Source organism: Diabrotica virgifera, chromosome 9 (genome assembly GCF_917563875.1).
Source record: "Diabrotica virgifera virgifera chromosome 9, PGI_DIABVI_V3a".
NCBI classification, from domain to species: Eukaryota; Metazoa; Arthropoda; class Insecta; order Coleoptera; family Chrysomelidae; genus Diabrotica; species Diabrotica virgifera.
The window spans coordinates 58,424,158-58,450,619 of record NC_065451.1 but is presented as its reverse complement, the minus strand read 5'-3'; the positions used below and the strand labels follow the sequence as shown (position 1 = coordinate 58,450,619).

The 26,462-nt window shown below is 31.3% G+C and overlaps 1 protein-coding gene across 3 annotated transcripts in view; it reads right to left on the bottom strand.

Annotated features, from left to right (window-relative positions):
- Window positions 1–26,462, bottom strand: part of LOC114339168 (dynein axonemal heavy chain 1-like) — a 1,269,803-nt gene that overhangs the window by 902,081 nt on the left and 341,260 nt on the right. For all 3 annotated transcript variants that reach the window (XR_007700607.1, XR_007700606.1, XM_050661243.1), the window contains exons 10-11: window positions 25,675–25,863; window positions 20,452–20,873 (exon numbers count right to left, since the gene is read on the bottom strand). Coding sequence is in view for 1 of the 3 variants with exons in the window: in XM_050661243.1 (XP_050517200.1) it covers window positions 20,452–20,873; window positions 25,675–25,863 (611 nt within the window). In the remaining 2 variants the exon portion in view is untranslated. The remainder of the gene's footprint in view (window positions 1–20,451; window positions 20,874–25,674; window positions 25,864–26,462) is intronic.

Genomic DNA, 26,462 nt, shown 5'->3' with positions numbered 1-26,462 from the left:
TTCAGAATTAAGAGAAGTTAAAGCTGGAGTTCCACAAGGAAGTGTCCTAGGGCCAGTGCTAAATCTGCTCTATACCAGCGATATCCCATCATTAGAACCAAACACACTTGCGACATTTGCAGACGACACATGAATTCTAGCAGTCGGACAAAACCACTAGGAAGCAGCAACTATGCTACAAAACTCTGTTGAACAAATTAACCTCTGGACCAGGCGATGGCGTATCAAATTGAATGAAACAAAATCTGTCCATGTCAATTTTACTAACAAAAGAGAACAACATATCCCAGTCAGTATAAATAGAAACCAAATACCTTATGCAAATACGGCAAAATATTTGGGCATGACATTAGATTCAAAGCTACGTTGGAAAGAGCATATCAAGAAAAAAAGGAAGAATTAGAAATTAGGTTAAGAAAGATGTACTGGTTCATGGGGAAAAATCCACGCTGTCTACTTATAACAAATTGTTATTGTATAAGCAAGTCCTTAAACCAACATTGACATGTGGGATACAGCTATGGGGTTGTACAAAAGAAAGTAATATCCAAATCATACAACGATACCAGAATAAAGTGTTAAGGAACATCGTCAACGCTCCGTGGTACTTCAGAAACTGTGATCTTCATCGAGACCTCCAGATGGATACGGTTAGTCAGACAATACGTAAGTTTGCCGAGAGTCATGAACAAAGACAAAGACTCCAACCATGACACCTTTAATAAAAAAGCGAAATAACTCAAAATTCATGGTTTTAGAGATTTAATCATAAAGTGAAATAACTAGACGAGAAGAACCTGTTCCGTTTAATAGCCAGGTTAAAATGATGAAAATGAGAAAGATAAATGATTTTCCCGCTCTTTTTTACTAACGCCTTTGTACAAACCGGTACTCGTAAAGTGGTGGAATTCAGTTATACTCCGGCTGTGTTTGGAGGTAAGATATCCGGTATTTTCAAAGAAAGTGATACAATACGAAATAATTCTGTGTTTTACTAACGAGTAAGTATATTATTTGCTATCGCTTTTTAGAAAAGTGTATTTTTCAGATTTATTTCACTTTATTAGAAAACTAGTTGAAGATTTGTTAGTTCATTTATGAGTTAGTTCATTTTAGTAGAAATTATTTCTTATTATGTGCGGTATTATTTCAACTTTATGCAGTTTCTAATTAAAAATTTAAAGATTACTAAAGTACAATAAGTATTATTTCAATATTCTGCTATTATTTTATTAGATAGGTAGTTAGAAACCTTCACGTTTTTGACTTGTTTCACTTTATTATAAAATCAACAATAATTATTGTAATAGTAATACTTTTAATGTGCAATGGTTTAATGTTCGCATTGATACTTATGTACTTATTTTTTGATAATCCAATTTAATTAGATTCTTGTTGACTATCAGCTTCTTGTATAACTAACCGGTATAATATTTATACTCTTGTTTTAGAGTGGCGTCTTCTAGTCTAGGACACAAAAATACTTACATTAGTAGCGAAAAATTCCTCATTGAATAATAATTCCATCAATGAAAAACCCTTTAATAATAAATGTGAAACTACGGAAGAAGTAAGTTTCAATTTGTATTACTTTAATATATGTATAAATACACATTTTTTTATTATAAACTAAGGCTTTTACTTGTTTCTATCAAACAGTAATAGTATCTTACGTAATAATAGTAAACTTACGTATCTATGTCAAAAAATAAAAAAAACTATCCCCGCTCGTTGTCTGAAAGAGCCATGTACCGAAAAGTGCAGACTTAACTGCTCTGAGAATATCAATACAGCAAACAGATATGGTATTTTTTGCAAGTTCTGGGAATTGGGCAGTTTGCTAAAGCAAAGAGCATACATAAATTCTTGTATGGATGATATTCAACCTAAGTACAGGTACACAAACGCTGAGAATCCTAGGCGCTGCAACCAGGCTTTCCATTTTGTTATAAATGATGTCAAAATTAGAGTGTGCAAAACATTTTTTAAATCAACTTTAGATATTTCTGACCGCATAATTTTTACACTACAGACAAGATTGATGCAAATGGTTTTCCACTGGATGATTTAAGAGGAAAACATGGCAAGTACAGAAAAAATGATCCCGAACTGATAACCGACATCAAGGGGCATATTAATTCTATACCGAGGGTTGACTCACTGCCTACGCGCTTCTACCTTAAGAGAATACATAGAAGGCAGCAAAACCATTAAAGATTTATACAATGATTTTAAATTAGAACAAGAGCGGAACAATAAATAAATTGGTACATATATTACCTATTATAAAATATTTACGACTGAATTTAATATCGGTTTCTTCCAACCAAAAAAAAAGATCAATGCGATCTGTGTAATACCTACAACAATTCCAATGTTAATGAAAATAAAGACCTGAAGCAAAAATATAAATCAAATTTAGAAAAAAAACTGGAGTAGGGCTGAGAAATTAAATGACCGAAACAAAGTCAGCCAAAATGTAAGAGTAGCTAGTTGTGCTGCAATGTCATACAGGTCAGCCTTCTTCATTTTATTATAAATCAAAACTGAACTGTTACAATTTAACGGTGTCGGAAGTGACAGAAAAAATCTAAGCAGGCATATAAAAATGTACACTGTTATTTTTGATCTAAATGTAATGCAAAACGAGGCTCCATAGAAATCGGTTCTTGCATATGGGCCTATTTAAAAACTATAAGTGAGGAGGGCGATGGTGAAAAAGAAGTCATATTCTATTCAGACAATTGCTGTGGCCAAAAGAAGAATAAGTATATAACGTCGCTGTATTTATTCGCTGTGCACACGTTAAAAATTAAGAGAATGACACATAAATTTTTAATAAGGGGCCACAGTCAGAACGAAGCCGATAGTGTGCACAGTCTTATTGAGAAAGAAGTTAAAAATAGCTTGAAATCTGGATCTATTTACACTCCAGACCAATATGTAACTTTAACAAGGAATGCTAGAAAATCGAACCCACCTTTAATTGTGCACGAGATGGATTACCGATCATTTTATGATTTAAAAGGTTTGCAAAAAGAATTGGGGTATAACTTTACGATTAATACTGAGGGAGAAAATGTTAACTGAAACGAAATCAAAGCAATACAAATGAACAAAGATAATCCTACATATTTTTTTATAAGACATCATACAATAATGAGACTTATAAACAGGTAGATGTAAGGAACAAACAAAAAAAAAATAGGATCAATAACGGAAATAGCACTCAAACCCGCATATACAAAAAAACAAAAATTTAGTACAAACAAACGGAAAGATTTCAAAGCATTGCTATCTAAAGGACTGATTCCTTCTTTTTACTCCCAATTTTATAATTCAATAATTTATTCGTTTTTTTAACTCATAGTTCTAAGATAAACGTTGTGCCATATTTGAGAGTAGCCACACAAGTTTCTTGAAAGAATCTATTTTATATTTTCGGTTTATTTTTTAAAATGTATTAACATCTTTTCACTGTATTATTATAGTGTTACTTATGTTTTAGTTTAATTTTGTAAACAGGCAATTTTGTTAATAAAGATAAATAAACGAATAATCAGTATTTTATTATAAAGAAAACGAAAATTCATTTTGTGTTTAAGAAAATATAGAAACAACTAGGATTAATTCAGTGTTAACTCAAAGTTTTTACATCAAAACTGCAACAAACCTAATTGTTTATTTTACATGACAGTTCATTTAGCAATAAAAGAGCATCATGTAGAATTATCTCATCGGCGCAGAATATATGTTTAATCATAAAGTGAAATAACTATAAACTATCAAAAGAACAACACATTTGCACCCTTAACAATAGACGAGAGGATTAGCATTTACTAAAATCTAAGAGCTTACTAATTAAACTCTCCACACCAACCTTTAGAATTCCTCTAACCCGTATGATTTTTGTGAAATTAATTTTTAACCTGTACTGTGCAAAACTTAAAAACTTTGACTGCAAATTCCCACAAACTGTGTTTTTTGAGTTATTTCTTTTTTTTTTTTATTAAAGGTGCGATGTGAATGTCGAGGCCATCAATCTCCTAGACAACGCCAACCAGATAAGAAGACTTAAGAGAACGAAAACGTTTGAGTAAGTGCTAAGTTAAATAAGTGCGTTAAGTGAAAAAGCAGAGTAAAGTGCGGCTATAGTATACACGTTAGCTAGTAGTACTATTATGTATTAGAGCGTAAGGATTATTGCTGAATATGACCTTAAATATGTTTTTTTGTAATATTTTGTAATAACTTGATTATTGATCATTGATTGATCAGATAGCAATAATCATAAGCTTCCTGTTGGAGTTTTATTAAATAAAAAAAAACATAATCCAATGACGAGTTCTGATGTCCACCTCAAGATCCTTATCTTTTAAAGTATCCGTAAAACTTTACCACCGTTCCCTTATTTTCAATGTTTTTCCTTGACATTTTTTTTGATTTTTTTTAACTGTACTGAATAAATGTATTTAATTTAAAAATAGGTAAAATCCTTCTACCATAGTTTAAAAAAATTCACAAAAGTATGCTTGAAATGTTAATTTCAAAGCATATCCCCCTTTTATCACATTACCCTTTATCTACTCGCAAACATTTCTACATTTTTTGCTTCTTTGTGCTCTAAAATTTTGATTGAATTTGCGATACGCACATGGGCTTCCGATGTGGAATAAATTTTCATTCCTATCAATCCATCATTAAAATTTTTGAATGTTTGCTATCAAGGGACGAGTAGGTAGCTTTAGCGTTAAAATACAACTAAACTAACGAAAGCCGAATATTACAATCACAACAGCACGTCAGTAAAAAATATTATTTGAGGAGAGAGCAGCACTATGAAAATTATGAAAAAATTCGGTCGCACATATTAAAATGTCAAGAGATATTGGATAAAAAATCTATCTCAAGGGATATAGAGACTAAAAATTTTTTATCTTGTTACACGGCGGTGTTGTTAACCATTATTTACTTGACATCATTAATAGAACTTGTAATTTGATTTGAGTTTTCAAAATCTATAGTCGAGGAAATGAAGCCTTTTAGGCTCGCAATTTTTTCGTCCAGCATGGATTTACTTGAAATTTTCACAGAAGGTAGGGAATAGTCCAAGGATCATTTTCTATATCATGCTGCTGTACGCTAAAACCTTGGGGGTAGTTGCCACCCATCTCGGGGGTCGGAATTTTTTATTACATTTTAACCATGTAAATCGATGTAAAAACTAATTTTAAGAAACAGATGTGTTTTACATTTTCTTCGTAAAACTAATATTTTTCGAGTTATTCGTGGTTGAAAGTCACAGTTTTTCGACGGAAAAATCGACTTTTTTAGAGGATTTTTTTGAGAATAACTCGAAAAATATGCATTTTATCAAAAAAACTGTAGATATCAAAATTGTATCTTTTAGTAACAAAAACGAAACTGTATTTCTATTATATTTTTACGACCAATACAAGACGAGATACGGCATGTTAAAGGTTAGCTTTTTTCGTCAAATGCATAATTTGAAATAATCAAAGCCAAATAACGGGAAATCTTTGCATTTTTCCAGGAAAACTTACATGATGTTTTTTCAAGCATATAATAATATCTTCCAAAAAAAATAATAAAAAATTTCTAGCATAAAAATTGAGCAACTTTTGATCAAAAAAATGTCGGTACCTATTTTTCTTCACGAAAAAAACAGTGAAAACAACCCCCTAACTACCCTTGTAACTAAAAATTGGTCTTCGCCTTTCTGTAATTTCTTTTAAATTTATATTATAAATACACCCAAGAAGTTTGACTTATTTAAAAGGCCTAATTTTAGAAAAATTGGAGTTTCAAGAAAAATTGATTTTTTGCAATTTTGCATTTTTTATCATTTTCTTCAAAATATCTCCGAAAATACTGGAGATACGAAAAAAATTATAGAGCACTAAATTGTATCTTTTTTAATAGCTAAAATATTCTTATGCATCGATTTTCATTACAGTGAACAGTTAGCGTGATATATCTGTTTAAAACATCTATTTACGAACAAACATCTCTTTATTCGAGCCCTTTAAACCCACCTCAATTAAGAATTAAGGGATCTTACGGAATTTAATTTACACAGTCTTATTGCTGTTTAAAAATCTTACAAAACTGTTATTGAAAAATCTTTGTATCGCCAAAAATGAAGGAGCTATGTTTATAAAACTATTTTTTTTTTCGAAAAATTCGAATAGTCCCCTTATAGAGCATTTTCAATGCACCTATATAATACCACAGAGCCGGTTCGTATACAGGATGACTAAAAAACTATTTGTATGTGTATTTTTATATATTTGTGAGTTCGTATTTTTGTGTAAATAAATGTTTTTGTAATTCTTTAATTCACTTTTTTTTCTGTATAGATCTATTAAATTGTCTACTTATAAATATTGGAATGTTATTAAGGGTGGTTTTTAAGGGTTGAAATATTATGATATTATATCCTAAAGCAATAAACATTCATTATTTAACCAGTCAAAACCAAATTTTACCTATATTAAAGTTTACAATGTTTTTATATAATTTTTGAAAATAAGGGTAGTTTACACCCCTTAAAATAATCAATGTCTTTGAGCATGATATAGAATATGAAGTACAGGGTAAGATGATCCTAACCCCAAATTTTTATGTAAATTGATGCAAGCCGAAATTATTCTTTTAGGATAAGTAAACTTTTCATATATAACTCCAACAAGGGTGGTTTTAAGGGTTGAAATATTGTGATATTATATCTTAAAGCACAAAACAATCATTATGTAACTAATAAGAAGCAAATTTTGACAATATTAAAGTTTAAAATGTGATTTTATAATATTTTACAATTAGGGGTGGTTTTCACCCTTAAAAACCAAAAGCGTACAACGGCTCAATATAGAAAATGGACTAGAGGGTGAAATGAGCATAACCCCAAATTTTTGTACAAATCGATGCTGGACGAAAAAATTGCGAGGTTTTGCCATTTTTCTAGCTTCATTTCCTCGACTACTAACCAAAATAAGAAAAATGAGTAGACCAAAACTGCGGAAATACATAATTGGCGGGTGTATGGGGAAAGGGATATATGTCAAAAAAGTCTAATTTTGGGAAAACGAGTTTTTGTGATGTGACGTAAATGCAATACTATTTTATTTTTTAATAAAATGTATATTAACTTCTATGTATGACTTAATTCTGACTCAAGAACACACTTTATGTAGTAAATATGGAGTATATGGAATAATTTTTGGAAAAAAATAGAATGCCTCTTTTCACAAACATTTTAGGTCTGGATCCCGCGTATGAAAAAAAAGTTGATTAATAGCAAGCTGAAAATTTGTTAATAGCTTAAGGGTGTCTAGTCGAACAAACTTTGATATATGGGAACACTGGAACAGGGGAAGTTTTAATTGTGGTACAGGTTAAAAATTTGGAACGGTCAGACCACGAAAACGGCACATGTATTTTGTCCGACAGAACAGACTTAAACTCTCCGAACAGAGATTAAACTCTCATGCAAAAATCAGACTGCTATTTATCACCAAATGGGCGTTTTAATGAGTGGAACATGTAGAATATGTCAAATGACAGGAATTATGACAGGTGATAAATAGCAGTCTGATTTTTGCAAGAGAGTTTAATCTCTGTTCGGAGAGTTTAAGTCTATTCTGTCGGACAAAATAAATGTGCCGTTTTCGTGGTCTTACCGTTCCAAATTTTTAACCTGTTCCACAATTAAAACTGCCCCTGTTACAGTGTTCCCATATATCAAAGCTTATCCGACTAGACACCCTTAAGCTATTAACAAATTTTCAGCTTGCTATTAATCAACTTTTTTTTCATGCGCGGGATCCAGACCTATTTTTTATTAAAGACTAGGTGCAAACAAAACATATGTAATCATTACTGGTAATTTATTATTGATAATTATCCTGTCATTAGCTGTTGTCATTAAATTATTGTTCAAAATTATGTGATATTTATGTTGACTTATATCTATTAACCGTTAATAGATATAAGTCAACATAAATTAACCCAAACGCAATTCGAAAAAAAAAACAAGCTGAAAATGCGAGCATTATCATAACGAAAACTTTGTTTATTTACGTATGTATTTTAATTCGTAATATGGAAAATTGCTATTATGAAAAGTAGTTTAGAATTAATAATTATGTTTTAATGTGCAATTATATCATTCTAATTTAAATGTTATGAACTATAAAGGTAGTTTACTCTTGATCTAAATTTACATTTTTATATATCTCGTATAAAATTAATAAAACTTTATATAATATGTTGGTTGCATCATAAATCTTAGAACATGAATAGCTTTTTATGAAGAATAACTTTCCTTCGTCAAATTAAAAATAAGAGAGTTATAAATGAAAATGTTGGTATCCATAATTTGAGAAAAATCTTCAAATGTTTTTTTCCATTAGAATTGCACATATCAGACCATAATTTTTTTAACAAACAATATTATTTCATATACTGTCGGTTCGCTAAACTCAGACACAAATGGCAAGTGATTTTAGTCAATAATTTTGCCAATTTGGCAAAAAAAATTACTAATTACCTAGTTAATAATTACTAAATAATTAGTAATTTTGCCAATTTTAGCAAAATTCGCAAAAAACAAAAAAATTACCTACTAAAATCACTAGCCAGTTGTGTCGAGTTTAGCGAACCGACTATACAAGGTGTCCAGAAACTCTACCGACAAACGAAGACAGGAGATTCCTCAGATAATTTTAAGAGAATTTAACCACATTCACCTAGTCCGAAAATGCTTCCTAAGCGAGTTAGAGCTCTTTGAAGATGACGTCTTGTAATTAGTTTTTCTTAAATACCTACAGAACGCTTTTAGTTAGAAAAAACGAAAATTGGTACACATATTTATCTTCCAGAGATACATCGATTCCATCTATGGTGACTTTGGGTGGTGGTTTTGGGTGGGGCAATGGTTATTTTATCGCATAACTTTGTTGTCTTTAACTTTTAAGCACCTTTAATACTGGATTATTAAATTGTGAGGTATTCTAGTACTAAAAGGTACTCTTGCTTTAAGTCGGTAGGACACACCGTTTTCTAAAAAAACCGATTTGAAAATTTTTCGTTTCCTGAATTTGAAATTTTTTTTGAAAATTAAAAAAAAACGGTGTATTTTACCAACTTCAAGCAAAAGTAACTTTTAATACTAGAATACCTCATAATTTAATAATCTAGTGTCAAAAATCCTTAAAAATTAAAGACAAAAAAGGTATGCGATAAAATAATCGTTGATCTACCCAAAACGGACGCATATGACCGGTACTAGAAATTCACAATTAATAAAATCGATTCATCTCTGGAATACAAATAAATGTACCAATTTTGGTTTTTCTAAATATTTTTTTTTATTGAATTTTTTTGATATTCAAACTACGAAAAATTTTCAAATCGATTTTTCTAGAAAACGGTGTATTAAATCGACTTAAAGTAAGAGTTTAGTACTATAATACCTTACATTTTAATAATCCAGACTCAAAAGTGCTTAAAAATTTAAAACAAAAAAGTTATGCGATAATATAACTGATGCCCTTCCCAAACGGACGCCTATGACCGGTACTAGAAATTTGCAATTAATGAAATCGATTTATCCCTGGAATATAAATATGTGTACCAATTTTCGTTGTTCTAAATAGAAGCGTTCTGGAGATATTTAAGATAAACTAATTACCAGACGCCATCTTCAAATAGCTCTAGCTTGTTTAGGAAGCATTTTCGGACTAGATGAATTGGGTTAAATTGTCTTAAAATTATCTGAGGAACCTTCGTTTGTCGGTAGAGTTTCTGAGCACCCTGTATTTTAATTTCATAACAAATGGAACAGTCCATTTATTATAAAGGGAAGGCCGTATACTCGTAAATATATACTTACTTAATAAATTATTGCTTTTAAAATATACTCAAATTGTATTTTTGAACATCTTATTTATTTTATATAATAATTAAATTTTCTATCAAATGTCATTGATGTTTTATTAATACTTCTTCTTCTTTTTTGTTTTTGGTTTCGCTGCAAGGCGATTACCAGCACGATTTATTAATACTTAATTTAAAATTTAGTTTGACATTCACGAAGTGTCAAACTCAAATGTAAATAAACTATGCTTTGCTTAACAAATTGAGATTAAAAAAGTAGCCTACTTCCTAATCAACCATTTGAGCTGACGTTTAGTGCGTCGCGTAGGAAATAACCGGATTGTGACGTTACATTTTAGATTTTGAGGTCGATTATCTCGAAGACGGTTAGAGATATCGAAATGCCGTTTTCAGATTTGGATTCAGAAGGCAAAACTACATAAGAATCCATCGATACACCTGCTCTAAGTATTGCAGGAGCGGCAACGCAATAACACACACACTTTTGCAAATTTATAAACGAAAAGTTTTCGTTGAAAATTGGAACGCTTTTGATCATATCTGAACATATACCTCTATTCACAGAATATTTCATTTATTTTGACATATAAGTGTACATAAGCCCGTATTACTTTAAAGATCTCATTTTTAGTCAGTTATATCGTTTTACACATATCAAATCGCAGGTTAATTTGTGTAGAATGACTTATATCGCTTTTCCTCTAGGTGTAATATCCATTCTTGGAATGTATGGTGTACTTAGCTCATTTTGCGCATTTTTAGACATATATCCCTTTCCCCATAGACCCGCCAATGATCTCTTAAATGAGTGGTCCAAATTGTATAAAAACCAAGCAACGCCTATTCTGCAATATGAAGATTTCAAATTTGATGCTTGCGATGTTGCCAGATTTACCATTTTTGTGACATCAATAATTACTTTAGATTTTTTAAGTACTTCTGTATATGTATTTAATTATTATTTCTGCATTAGTCCATGACACCTCGAATATTCTCCTACTACATTAATACTTCTTCCTTTTCGTCAAGGGCCTTTTTCTATGTGGCATCAATTTTATACTACTGTTGTAACACCGCCTCCTCCTTTGTAGTTATTCGCCTCGAATAACTGGTCTATCAGGGACTGGTTGAAGCCAACAGGGTAGATCAGTTCCATGGTATGGGGCTAATCTCTCGATATCAACTACCTTGGGTTTACTCCTAGGTGAGAACTGGATGCGGTTGATTAGATCGTTTGCAAGACGGTGTACGGACCTTCCCAATTTCGTTGAAGTTTTGGATAAAGTCGTTTCTTACGTATGGGATTGTATAACCATACCTTGTCACCTGTTTCGAATTTTGTCCCAGTAGCATGCATATTGAGCCTGAAATTGGCTTTATCATTTTGAAGCTTCAAACTTTTACGAGCAAATTCGTAGACTTTTTCTAATTTTCCTTTTAAATTTTTGATGTCCGTCAGGGATGAACGTTCTTATTGCAGGGAGGCAATCTTCTGAAAATTAGATCTTGATGAAGCTTCATTTCTTTTCCGGTGATCATTATCGATAAAGAATAACCGGTTGCTTCATGTTAGGTACATCTGTAGGCTAACAAAAATATAGGAATTAAGCTATCTCAATCTTTTTGATTATCGGCAACAAACATGGAGATATATTGACAGTTAGTTCTATCGTGTGTTTCGATCATTCTGTCGTAGTTGTGGATGGAGAGGCGTAGTTCGGGTTTTCTTAATACCCAAGATTTTCATTAATTCTTGGCATCATTCTGATTTAAAATTTCGTCCTTGATCAGAATGTAATTCTAAAAGAACTCCATGTCTTGATACGACGTGTGTTATGAATGCTTCTGCTACTGTAGTCGCTTCTTGAATAGGAGGGGGCGCAATATCAGGCCATTTTGAAAAATAATCCATGGCAACCATGCAGTATTTGTTTTCTCTCTCTCTGTCATCGGGAGTGGACCGATAATATTTACTGAAAATCGTTCAGAAGTTTGATTTTGGCAGTAGGTACCACTTGCTGAACTATACGTACTCCATCGGGATTTTCCCACTTTTAAGATCAGTTGAAAGATAATAGAGATTCCCATTAGGCAGAGTACGCCTTTAAAGTGACACTGTATTTGGATATTTCCTGCCAAATATGTCTTACTCCATTTTTAGCCCATTCTGGTATGACTTTTAAGTCATTATCTTTCTTTTGACTCCTCTTAATGTTTTCCAGGGAAGTCCTTCCTGTTCAACTGTGGTCATGCAGAGACTCACTTCTTCGGTTACGTTCTCTTTTTCTTCAAGCTTTTTACAGTACAGGCATTGTCGTTCCAAACAGGGTCGCCCAGAAAGGATATCAGCATTATTATGGAGACGCCCTTTTCGATGTACTACGTCGAAGTTATACTGTTTGAGTCACTTATCCCTCTGGCTTTTTAAAATTCATTAGCCACCGCAAAGCGCTATGATCAGTTCTGATTTTAAAATTTCTGTTATAAAGGAAGGTATCAAAATGTTCTAGGGCTTTTATAATAGCTAGGAGCTCTTTTATGGTAACACAATAATTATTGTTTTCAGCCTTTCCTATTGTTTTACTGAAATATGCAATAACTTTTTCTTCGCCTTCCTATTCTTGTGATAATACGGGGCCGATACCATGCTGTGATGAGTCACAATCCAAGAGAAGTTTGCCATTTTTTAGTGGGTAGGCTAGGATAAATTCTATGGAACTAGTGCAGTCACTGAAGGTTTTCACTTCCGATTTCGTTTAACCTTTATCGATTTTCATGAACATTGGTGAGTAGTTAGAGGATGCCACAACGAACATAGGTCACATAATGCCAACTTGCGCTTTTACCCTGGGGGTGGATGCCACCACTTCTCGGTAGTGAAAATTATTGTAATAAAAATAATACCATATGTCGATAGAGGGTCAAATTTTAAGCAAGATTTGTTATATAAAGTTATTAATATAAATCAATACTTTTTGAGTTATTAAAGATAAATTTTTTTATTTTTTCCTAAAAAAAGTGCGTGTTTTAAAACAGATTTTCACGTATAAATCAAAAACTACAAGCTTTTGCAAAAAAGTTGTTATTGCCAAAATTGAAGATAATAAAAAATAAAATACACTTTTTCACTTAAAGGACTAAACTAATGTTAATTCAAAGTGAGTTATGGGTAATTGAATTTATATTTTTTTCGAAGGGTACTCAAATCTAAGTAGTCAAGCTTAAATAACGGGAAAATGATGCAATTTATAAAATATATCTTCTACAACCTTGTCAAAGTACTTTAGAATACCTATCAAATAAGCTCAAGAAAAAGTTAATAGCATTAAAATTAAGCAAGTTATGATGAACATAAGAGAACCCTTTCGATTTTTTTTAGGAAAAAGTAAAAAATAAAACATATGCCATTTCCACAAAAATTAAAATTTATAGTAATCCTTACAAAAATTTCTTTATATTAGGATAAGTAATTATTTAAATAATTTTGACCGGTTTAGAATGCATATTTGAAAAAAATAGGTAATTTAAAAAATTAGAATTTTTAAAATTATCGTAATTCTCACATTCTTTTGATAATAATTCCAAAAATATTCAATATATGTAAAAAATAGTATTTAACCAAATTTTAGTGTCTTCTGTATCAAATTTTTACCGTTTTTTACCATTTCTGTAGGGTAAAAAATAACCGAGATAGAAACGTGTAAACTTAAATTTTGCTGCGAGAACCATGTAATCGGGGCAATTTAACCATTTATTTAAAAAAAAAGTAAGGAGTTTGAAAGATTAAATTCAACGTGGTTTAATATCCCTTGGAATAAGCTTTCAAATGAATTTTAGTTGAATCTGATATTGTAAAAATTAACGAAGTTGTTAAAAAAAAACAATAACATTTTTTCGATAAATTTTTAAAAGATAAATTTTGATAAAAATTTTAAGCATAAATTTTAATGCTCTCGACTCGCTCGGCTGCTCATTTGATAGATATTTCTAAGTATCTTGACAAATGTTTAATAAGTTTATGTTATAAAATGCATAATTTTCCCGTTATTTAAGCTTGAATACTTAGATTTGGGTAATCGCCGAAAAAAATGTACATTCAATTACCTATAACTCACTTTAAGTTAACATTAAAAGATTTTTGTGGTAAGGAGTTTATTTAATTTTTTATAGCTTCAATTTTGGTAATAATAACTTTTTTAAAAAAACTTATATTTTTTGAGTTATTTGTGAAAAATCGGTTGAAAACATGCATTTTTCTCATGAAAAATTAAAATTTTTGATCTTTAATAACTTAAAAAGCTTTGATTTATTTAAATAACTTTATATAATAAATTTTGCTTAGAATTTGTTCCTCTATCGAATCTATCAAATTATGGGGTTATTCTTAATAAAATAATTTTCACCCTCGAGAAGGGGTGGCATCCACCCCCAGAGTAAAAGCGCAAGTTAGTACCATGCCACCTTTGTTCCTTGAGATATCCTCTAACCACTCACCAATTTTCATGTAAATCGATGGAGGTTCAACGAAATCGGAGGTAATAGTTCATGTCCACCTTCAGTAACTGCACTAAACATAGAGATCACAGTTCTGCCGCTCAAGAGAACCTACTGCTGATTCTTTAGACTCAGAACGACAATGTGTAGTTTGAAAAATATAGATCAACAGATTTCAAATCTGACATATAACCCTGTGATTACACTGTGTTTGGTCCATTTAGAGAGTCACCTATATTGTTCTGAATAGAGCTCCATTTTCCCGGCACCTTTTGATTTCCCGGGAATCAAGAGTTGGTAATTTGGATTTCCCGGGAATTCCCGGGTATCGGAAAATTTAAAAATAAAAAGCAGAAATTGTTTCGTTCTAATTTTTGAATGAAATTAGTATAAAAAATTTAATTACACATTAATAATATTTAGAAAAATTCACAAATTTAAAAAAAAATTAATAATTTTAAAGATTTTAAAAATAGAAAAATGATAAATTTGTGTAATCTGAATTTTCGTTGGTTTTATTATTGAAATATGTTTTAAAAAAACATAAATTGGACCCAGTTATGCAACAAGGAACTAACTAACATTTTTTCGAAAATAGAGTTATTGGTTCCTATAGACTGTAAATAATATTATTCAAGTTCTGCAATAACGATCCAAACGTTCTGGCGCGTCAGCACCATCTAGTAGACGATAAAACCATATTGCAGATTAATAAATTCGGTTATTCAGGTTTTCTATTTCGAACCAAGTAACTTTGGTTCCTTGTTGCAGGTATCAATCTGTAACATGCAACAGTTGGTTCCATGTTGTAGATTTATTTCAGTCAAATTTCAGTAGGTTCCAGATTATCATTGGGAATCAATAATTTGTGAAAATGTTACCTAACCCAAATAAATTTTGTTAGGTTAAACCAAAAACTCTCTGATTGAACTAGAATATGGTGCGGCTGTATTTTCGTTTTTCAACGAAATTGAAAATGGTTATTCATTTTTGATTTACATGTTTACTCTCATTGGAGTACGAAGGGAACCATTCTCGTTGGAACTTTACCGCGCTGAGCAGATGGGACGTGAATTATAAATTGTAAAATTCCCTCATCTTCCGTAGTTTCAGCATCCGTTATGGCTTGTAAATTGTAGAAGCCTCGGAGGTGTAACCAAAGAAGGTTCCCATTGGTTTCAGTCTGGTGGGATGTAGAGTAACATTATGTTATTCTATATGCCATTAGAATGAAAACTTAGTCTTTTAAAAAAAATCTACTTTTAACTTATGGCTCGAAGGAGAGGCAGGCCGCGGAGCTCAAGAAGTGGGGTCTTGTCTAAGAAAATATATTATCGATAATGTTAGCGATAAAGTTGAGCACATTATTCTGTGGAGCGACTTTTGCGGAGGTCAAAACAGGAATAATAAAATCGTACTTCTATTAAAATGTCTTCTAGAGGAATCACAGCATTTAAAGACTATTAGGCTGAGATTTTTAGTTCCAGGTCACACGTTTCTTCCAAATAATAGTGATTTTGGAGATGTTGAATGTGCTCTTAAAAATCAACAAAATATAATAATATTTTCACCTGGCGAATGTTGCAAGATAATGAAAAGTTGTAGGCAAAAACGACCGATTAATGTAAATATCATAACACAGGAAGATTTTTTGAGAACCGCAAAATTAGTAAAAAGAATCACCAACAGAAAAAAAGTAAAACCAACCAAACAATAAGTTGGTTAAAAACTAAAGAAATTAAATTATGTAAGGAAAAGCCTTATAGCATAATTTTTAAAACGACGTATCAAGACCAGGACGATTATACAGAAGTAAGCATAAAAAAGGGAACAGGAAGAGAACCTTCAACTGGGCCACAGTTTGCTATATATTTAGAACCATTGTGGCCTAAAGGAAAGCCAGTTTCAGACGCAAAACTTAAAGATATACAAAGTTATCTGCATTTAATCCCCTTAAGTTACCACCATTTTTATAAAAATCTTATAGCAGATAGTACTGTAGTCGAGGATATAGACGGATTTGGCGGAAATCCAGATTTCGAACCAGATGCAGACTGTTAATGTTATATTTAGCAACAAAGAACCACGTGATTTTTGTCTACCTTAGGAGTTAATTTTTTAGTTGTTAATTTGATTATAGCATTAATACACATAAGTTTTAATAAACGTGTTTACTTTTGTGTCGTTTCTTATTATTTTTGTATCCAAATAATTTCATCAAACATATAAAAACGTTTTTCTTGATTTTCTCAGAACTATGTTAATGTCAGTTGGTTCCTTGTTGCATAACTGGGTCCAATTGTAGAGCAGTGGTGCTCAGACTTATACTGCGTGGGATCTACCATATAAACTTCAAGCTTCCAACGATCGACTGATAGTAAAAAAAAATAATTTTGAAAATGAAACACTTTATTGAACATTTCTATTTGATAAAAAGTTGTAACTACAGAGAGTCGTAATTAAAATCATGTTTTTCATCTTAATTTTATTTGGATGTTGATGCATGGCACTGCGTATCATCCACAAGTAATTCATATTATGATGGTACGTAATTACCGAGGACCAAAATTGCAAGCATCAGTTAGCCGATTACGATACTTTGATTTTACTACCTTAATTTGGGGAAATCCAGACTGACACAAGTATGTTGATCCAAAAATGCTGTGAACTGCAGAGCTACTTGCCTCAAAGACGGGTATTTGTCTGGCGATATAAAAGGCAAAAAAAGTTCGTATTGGTCGCTCTGGATTGAAGATATATATCCGACATTATTTTCAGTACCTCATTTTGGACGGAAATTAGCTGATTGAATCTAATTGAAAGTAATGGAGATTTTAGTGGCAATTTTTTTCATCTCTTCACAAGAAAATTTATTACAATATCTGTGTTTTTTAAAATCAGCGAAGAGTCTATCAAACTCACTACGAACTGCTTGCAGCTCAGTCTCCTAATAATAAACATAATTCAAATGAGATTTACCCTTTTTTTTCAACGATGGAAAGTTGTTTAAATCTTTTCTGTTCATTTGATTAATCAATAATTTCAATTTGTCGATAAAAAATGTAGGTACTGTGCTCATCACATCGATAATAATTGTTTTATTTGTATCCTGTATTTCCAAATTAAAGAGGTTTAAATGATTTGCTAAATCTGATACGAAAGCCAGCTCACTGAGCCATTTTTTGGTTTTGAAGTAGATGAACCTCGTTCCCTCGTTCTTCTAGAAAACAAATTATTTCGAAAAGTAACTCCTGGAACCTATCTAAAAATTTTCCACGGCTCGACCACCTTACATCTGTATGCAAAAGTAAATCAGTGTGTTCCGCAATTCACAATTTTTGTTGTCATCTTCATGACGTCTTTCATGTTTAAAATTTTGGAATACAAAACTTGCTGGTGAATGATGCAATGAAATGAAAAAACGATGGGAAGTCATCGTTACCTCGACATAGTGCAACACATCCATTGTTAACGCCAGTCATGGATGGTGCACCATTTGTTGTAATACACACTAGTTTGTAAATCAGTAGCTCCTATTATTTTACAAAATTAGAAAACAAAACGTTGTATATATCATCTCTGCAAATTTCTTCTTTCAGAGGCGTTGTTAACAATTCTTCTCTAGCCAACATATCAGAAAATACCATCCGAACAGGGGCGTCATTTGATAGGGTCAGGGGGCATCCTGAAAATGACTGAAATTTACAAAAAATAGATCAATTTTGTATTATGTTTGCATATATAATGTATTGTACAATATAATGTATAATGTATAATGTATAATGTATAATGTATAATGTATAATGTATAATGTATAATGTATAATGTATAATGTATAATGTATAATGTATAATGTATAATGTATAATGTATAATGTATAATGTATAATGTATAATGTATAATGTATAATGTATAATGTATAATGTATAATGTATAATGTATAATGTATAATATATAATGTATAATGTATAATGTATAATGTATAATGTATAATGTATAATGTATAATGTATAATGTATAATGTATAATGTATAATGTATTGTATATATAATGTTTGCCCCCTCCCTAGCAAAATTTCAAATGACGCTCCTGCATCCGAATAAAAATACACAACTGGGCGGTATCATTAATATCGGTTGAATCGTCAAATTGCAAAGAAAGGAAATTATACACTTCATAGTAGGTATCACTTTTAACTTTGCTTTCCAAATCTTTCCCATGATCTAGATACGTCTATAGAGCGTTTCACCTTAAGTATTGAACATTGCGGAGATAGCCACATGATAGTAACCATTGGATGTTACAACAGGACTTCTTTGATAGCAGACATAATATCTTTTTCATTTGTATTTTTCCGTGAATCGCGATCGACTTCAAAAACTTTGGCGATCGACTCTTTGAGCACCACTGTTTGTAGAGTGTTTGATCTTTCAGGCTGGTTCTTTTTTTGAACAGAAATTTGCTGAAGTTGAAAACGCACTTTCTGTCTGTTGATGTAGGTGTGATGCTTTTTAGTGAAGTGAGTAATTTTTTAAACTTCAGGTCAGCTGATTTGCACTTATCTAATACCGTATTAAATTTTCTATGTACTAATTCTTCATAAACAAAATTTTAATTCAAAATAAATATTTATGTTATAATTCTGGATGCTTCAAAATTAATCGGATCGTCGCATAAACAAAAGAATGTTTATGCTGACGATGTGATACATTCTGATTTTACCCCAAGATTGGAAGGTTTAACCCGGAAGCAGTCTCGCCAAAAAATCTAACATTTTATCCTCTTCCGTGATAACTTGAAGAAAAATTTTGTAACATAACTGTTCACTCGTAAGTGCCTTGAGGAAGATTGTAGTAATGCGTGGGAAATTTTTTAAATTTTTTTAAGTTTTTTTTATTTTTTTTGTGAAATTTACGGCTTTGGTGAGAACCAATTAGCTTTAAAATTGTTAGAAATGCACATTTTTAACGTACAAGTCAATAAAAATATTATACAATAGAAATTTCTTTTAAATTAGCATTTAAATTCGTATGCTGAGATTTTTTCTCTACGCACGACTACTTACGTGACAGAAGTGAGCGCGACTGCTCCCGGGTTAAAATATAATTGAAAAATAAATATTTTAAGTGGAATGATTGAAAATGATTATTAAGCAGAGATATTGGGTGGAATTCATAAAACGTAGTACCCGCTAGTGCTTCAAGTATGTACTACATTTTTGAAGATTTTACTACACTTACAAAGCATCACTATACTTACAAATGCTTTGTAAGTGTTTTACTTAAAATCTTCAAAAATGTAGTACATACTTGAAGCATTAGCAGGTACTACGTTTTATGCATTCCACCCATTATTTAAAATAAAATATTTTAAAATCCCGGGAAATCTGTAAAAATTCCCGGGAATCGGGATTTCCATTTTTTACTGATTTCCCGGGAATGCAGCTCTAGTTCTGAAGCTGTTTCTTTATGGCATCTCATACAATTTACTATTTTATTGAGAAATAAGCCATAATTTAATTTTTCTACAATCGTTTTAAAAATTCAATTTTTAGCACTCCATAGGAGCCTTAAAAATGTCACTTTAAACCACTGTGTGCTTTAAAATTTTTAAGGCACTGCAGTTAAAAGTGAAATATCAAATTTTGAAAGCAAACCTTAAAATATTTATATTTGATTTATTAACATTAATGTTAATAGTAAAATTTGCGCAATTTTAAAAATGAATTTCTTTAAAATTTAATTTAGACTGTATTATTGTACTTTTAACACGTTTGTAGAAAAAATATTGTATGCTATACGTGTTAAAAGTTCATTTTTAAGGCACTCATGAACCTTCACATGCGTGCCTTAAAATTGTACTTTTAACACATATCATAAAAATAGTAACTATTAAAAATAAAATTTATTGACGTTTCAACTTACAAGACACTTATAAGGAGTTAGTTTATTCAAATTCAAGTATCCATTGATTGGTTCAAAAATACAGCTAATTTTTTATGTATAAAAAAATAAGATAAGCAAAACAATTTGTAATTACCTGTATGAATCAGTGAAAGGTGTCAAATAAGCAACGCAACCAGAACAAATCAATATATCTCCTGTTACATTTACAACATTCGCATCAATTTCCTCGATAGTTTGCTCCCATCTTATCTTTTCTTCTGCCAAACCATTAATCAACCTCATGGCCCTGTTTAATTTTTCCTCACACACTGCAATGCTCTGCTCCTTTTCTTCTTTAAACGCAATTTTTTCAGCTAATGCTTTTTGCAATTGTTCCAGACCTTCCAACACCTCCTTCATTTTAGCTTTGGCATCGGCGAGGGCTTGTAAGGTTGCTTCCAAGTCTGCTTTAGCTCTAGCGAGAGCGGCTTTCTTCGGAGCTACTGCTTTGTTGACGAAATAGAATTTGAACATTGCGTGGATCCACATACAAAGAGAAGTGCAAGCTTTGGAGACCTGAAAAAATAAATCAAGAAAAATGTTTATAATCAATAATAACTGCTTTTTAGTTCAAACCAAACCCTTCTTCCAGTGCATCATAGTTTATTGAATTCTCTCTAATGCATTAAGTTGGAAGTGACAGGTAAAACTTCCGGTATAACTGGAAGTAGCAAGTAGACAAAAATATTTTCATTAAATAGTTCACTTTTCAAAACCTCTTAATTCCAATTTTCATGATTCAGTGACTCTTAGTTCTAAAGGTATTTCTAATTGGCCATTTATCTGCCCCACCCTGTATATACAGGGTGTCAAAGTTAAACTTTTATTTTATTTATTCTTTAATATTTCCTAACAGACATGGGATAATATCACGAAATTTGGTAAGCGGGGGTTTTTTGGGACGAGAAATCTAAACTCACTACCAAAGCTGATGTATTACCGTGAGGGCACTACACACGCCTTTCAGCGCTCATTTAATAGGTTCAATTTTTTTATTAGATACCCACTCTACATACTTTTTCAATCACAACTTTTATTCTCTTAATATTTTTATTTAAAAAAGGTATACTATATTCAACTCTCTAAACTCTAAACTCAACCGTTTGCGAGATAAACCCATTTTAAATCTGCAAGGCAGCATAATTTTTTGCATAATGTCATTTTAGTTACACCCGAAAAATAACTTTAAACCATAAAAATTTCCAAAAATGTATCGCAAATTTCTTTAAATGTAATTTACGATAATATGAGAACTGGCACAATTATTATGGTTTCAAGTTTATTTTTCATGTCTAACTACAATGATATTATGCAAGAAATTATTAGTCTAGGCGCCAGAGGGATCACCGTGTCCTTTTCAATTCTGATGGACAAATTCAACGGTTTCTTATGGATTTTTGGCTGCTGATTACGAATTTCGAGGGTGGATTTCAATCCGAGTGGTCAAAAAATTGTATAAACCATTTAATAGTTTATAAATTGTTTATAAGTCTCTGGCTCATAAACTAAAAAAGAGATAAAAAAATGTTTCAAATAAAATTTGTTCCTTAATAAAAAACGAAGAAAAAATCGTTAACTAAACTTAAATCCAACAATTAGAACTCAAGATATTTTAAAATTAGTGCACAATGCAAATTGCAAATTGCAAAATAAGTATTTTTCGAAGCATGAAAATAAGCCTTAGAAGGTCTCGTTTTAAAGCTTAATTAATAGGCTTTCAAACAAAGTTTGTTAAATTACTTTATCTTCGTTTGTTTTAAAGTTATACGCGTTTGAATTTATAATTTTTTAAAAATAATTGTACATTAATTTGTTTATAACGGTTTCAAGCAAATTTGAGCTATAAAAATTTATACTTTATTTAACAATGATGATAGAAGAACTTAAAAGGAACAATTTGAGCTTACGAAAATGTTCGTAAGTGTATTTTTGGCCAAGATATCGATATTTTAATGGAGCTCTATGAGAGGCAAGATCGGCTCACAGTCAAGTAAGTATGTATTCTTCAACGCTTTATCGACCGTAACTCGGCTTCTATGCATACAAATGTGCCAATATGTGATATCCATATAAAAATGGATCGAGTTCTTTTGCAGCTTCATCATTGCATATAAAACGAGCATTTATGGTGTGGCGGCATACATACAATTGACGGGCCTTGATGATGCTGCAAAAGAACTAGATGCACTTTATATGGATATCATATAGATAATTAGACTCTGAAGCCCCAAAAAGTTTTAGTTTTACTGCTTACAAGAACAGACTTAGTACCACCATGTAACTGTTAAAATTTCTCTAAGACCTTATGCAGATGTAAAAAAGCTGAGATTCCCTGTATATCTCTATGCAGATGCATGAAAAAAAAATGTTTGTAAAAATAGTATTAATAAATAATATCAACTTACTTTTTAGTTATACTTCTGAAATATTAGTTTTTAATGTTTTTTTCTCATTTAGTACAAAAAATAGAAGACAAAGTAAATTGAATGAAAGGTGATACGAGGTACAGTATGATGATTTAATTATAAGAATTATACGATAAAATTTTATTAGGATCTTCAAAAATGAAAAATGAAGATAACGTATGTCGACGCTGCCAAGCCAAAACGGCATAAACGCCAAAATGACCACTTTTTAGTTAGCTGCACTAAAAAATAGGATTTTAATTTCCGCACCAGACAGTCAACGCGGAATAACAGCAGAAAAAGTGAAATAGGTGTAATATAGGTTTAAAATTTTTATAAACGCCAGTCTAGTCACGCACGTGAACACCGACGTGAACACCGATTGACATAATCGCCAGCGCCCGTAAGATTATCATTGTGTACATTTCGGTCCAGTAATAATAGTAAAGGTATGTATTGTTACAATTTTTATGGATAAGTAACATGGTATTATCTACCTTTGCAATATTTTCAATTTGTATTGATTTTTGAAGCGTAAACGCACTGAATTTCTTTAAAAACTATGAGGCGTTTATGCCAAAACCACATATTTACATCGTGGTTGACACAAGTGCCATTCCTCAATGGTATTCTTATGTAAGTTTCTTATTTAAAAATTGCGCAAATAAAAAGTTTATTTTAAAATATTCTATTGTAACTTTGTACTAGTGTGATGAACAATTCATTTTGTATTACAGCATAGAGTTCAAATCAATTTTATATAGCTAAAAATGGCGATCGATTTTTGGCGTTTATGCCATTTTGTTGTTGCACATGAATAGCAGAAGTAAAAAAATAATGGCCTTACTAAATGAAAATAAAACATATACCGAATCAGTACAAAATGATATACTGACTGACAATAATTCCGCTATATTTCCCTTAGAGGTTTATGACATTTATAAGGCTAACATTGCAGAAGCTTTTAGCAATGACATTATCATCTTTGAGGAATCACCAGACGTTGCAGTAGAAGAAGAAATATTTAGTCACGATCTCACATCATGTTTCAACTTAGCAGCAAATAATGGTAGGATGCCGGTATAAGTAGTGATCAAAATAAGGAAAATACAAGCAATAAAATCAATACGGATGTTAAACCAAATATTGACAGTGATTATGAATTAGAATCCACTACTTATTATTAGATATCCACTTTTAAGTATTTCATATTTACTTTTAAGTATTTCATCCTAGCACCAAAACATGATTAAAGAATTTAAGGTTTTGTTTTTAACTTAGAATGTATTTTTGATTAATAAAAAATAAACCCTATCAAAAATCTTCGTAATTTTATAATTTTTCTTGTTGGCATAAACGACAATTTTTGATTTTCGTTTCTTTTTTCATTAATGGCCTATATCCCTTTTAAGCGCCATATTGACTAAACTTACAACGATGCGATCGACACAAACGCCAGAGGTAAGTTTGGCATATTCACCAATGTTATGTCTTGATTGGACATAAGCGCCATTTTATAGTTTTTAATTTATTTCAGACAGTATTTTCAGCCACATTAATGTTCACAATATATTAAAATTTGAAAAAAAAAATCACCAATTTTTTTGAATCACTGTGCAGATAAGCAGAATTGGTAAAAATAAAAAAAATCAGTTTTTTGTGTTTCCTGAAAAATCAAGTTAAAGTCGTTTATGCCGTTTTGGCTTGACAGCGTCGATGTATACATAGAAATTATAATTTGCATCGAGAAGTTAGCGCGTGAACCTTTACGCGGTGAGCCGATCTTGCGCCTCATAGCGCGCCATTTAAATATCGATATCTTGACCAAAAATAAACTTACGAACATTTTCTTAAGCGCAAATTGTTCCTTTTGAGTTCTTCTATCATTATTGTTAATTAAAGTATAAATGTTTCTAGCTCAAATTTGCTTGAAACCCTTATAAACAAATTAATGTACAATTTTTAAAATTATAATTTCAAACGGGTATAGCTTTAAAACAAATGAAGATAAAGTAATTTAACAAACTTTGTTTGAAACCCTATTAATTAAGCTTTAAAATAAAATCTTCTAAGGCTCATTTTCCTGCGTAGAAGCCGAGTTACAATCGATAAAGCTTCGAAAAATACTTATTTTGCAATTTTTAATTTGCATTGTGCACTAATTTTACAATATCTTGAGTTCTAATTGTTGGATTTAAGTTTAGTAAATGATTTTTTCTTCGTTTTTTATTTATTGACAAACTTTATTTGATACATTTTTTTATCTCTTTTAGTCTATGAGCCAGAGCCTTATAAACAATTTATAAACAACTAAATTGGTTATAACAATTTTTTGACCACTCGGATCGAAATCCACCCTCGAAATTTGTAATGAGCAGCCAAAAATCCATAAGAAACCGTTGAGTTTGTCCATCAGAATTGAAAAGGACACGGTGACCTCTATTTGGCGCCTGGACTATATGTTGTATCGCAGATTTACTATGCGTTTATCTTGAACTTTTTTAAGCAAAAGTATCAAGAGGATGCAAGTTTTGATTCAAAAAGAAGGTATGTAGAGTGGGGGATAAAATAAATTGAACGTATTAAATGAGCTCTGAAAGTAGCTGTAATGAGCTGTATTACATTCTGGGTAATACATCCTTTTTGATGACAAATTTAGATTTCTCATCCCAAAAAACACCCCCCTACCAAATTTCTTGTGGTTATCCCATAACTGTCAGGAAATATTCAAGGATACATAAAATAAAAGTTTCACTTTGACACCCAGTATTTTGGTTATTATCAACTTTAGTACTAAGGTAAGTTAGCATAAATCGACCTATTTTAAGCTCAGTAATCAAAGGTTAAGCTGTGGCCCTTTCTTTACCAAACACCTGTATATATACTTTATTTCTCGACCAATTTAAACATACCTTTGAAATTTTTTGTGGAGTAAATAGAGGATCTTCAACATATTTCCTCAATTTGTCTATCATCTCTTCTGTGATCGAGTCTTTGTCAAAGTTCATGAGACTCATAAGAAATGCTTGTGGATCCGCTAACATGACTCTACCAGGATCCCAATAATCCAGTAGCTTTTCTCCTGGTTTAAATCCAGGAATCTGAAAAATAAGGTTATTTTCAATAAACATATTTTAGTAATATTTGGAGAATATCTCACAAAACTTTAATACAAAAAAGAGTCAAGTAGACAATTTGATAACTCCAAAGCCTTCAATGATTATAATTTGATCATTAGATGTTACACAGATCATGTTTCTTGTAATATTATATATAATATGCGATTTAAAGAACATGCCTCCTAGTGGCGGGACATGGGCAACAATACATTGACTTACAGGGAAGTCCTTACAGCAGAAATCTCGGACTGTGAAGACAAATGTAATAGTATAAGAGCTGTGAGACATTTTTGAGTAGGTATTTTAGGCAACCTGAAAATTTTTCAGGTGACTCTTCTATGATAGCCTAATACAAAAATGCCGGTCTGGCTGGAGGGTAGCGGTTATTTTCCCCAAAAATCCCCCCCAAAATTAAACAAAAGGGTAAAAATTGTTATTATAAAAAATATCATTGAAGTGACTTGAAAGTAAATTTAAATATTCAAATATAAAGAATATAAACAGGCCAGGCGATTTAAGGGCGATTTTAACTCTGCAAGATACTTGCATTGGCGCCCCAGGAATATTTTCAGGGGGTGCAT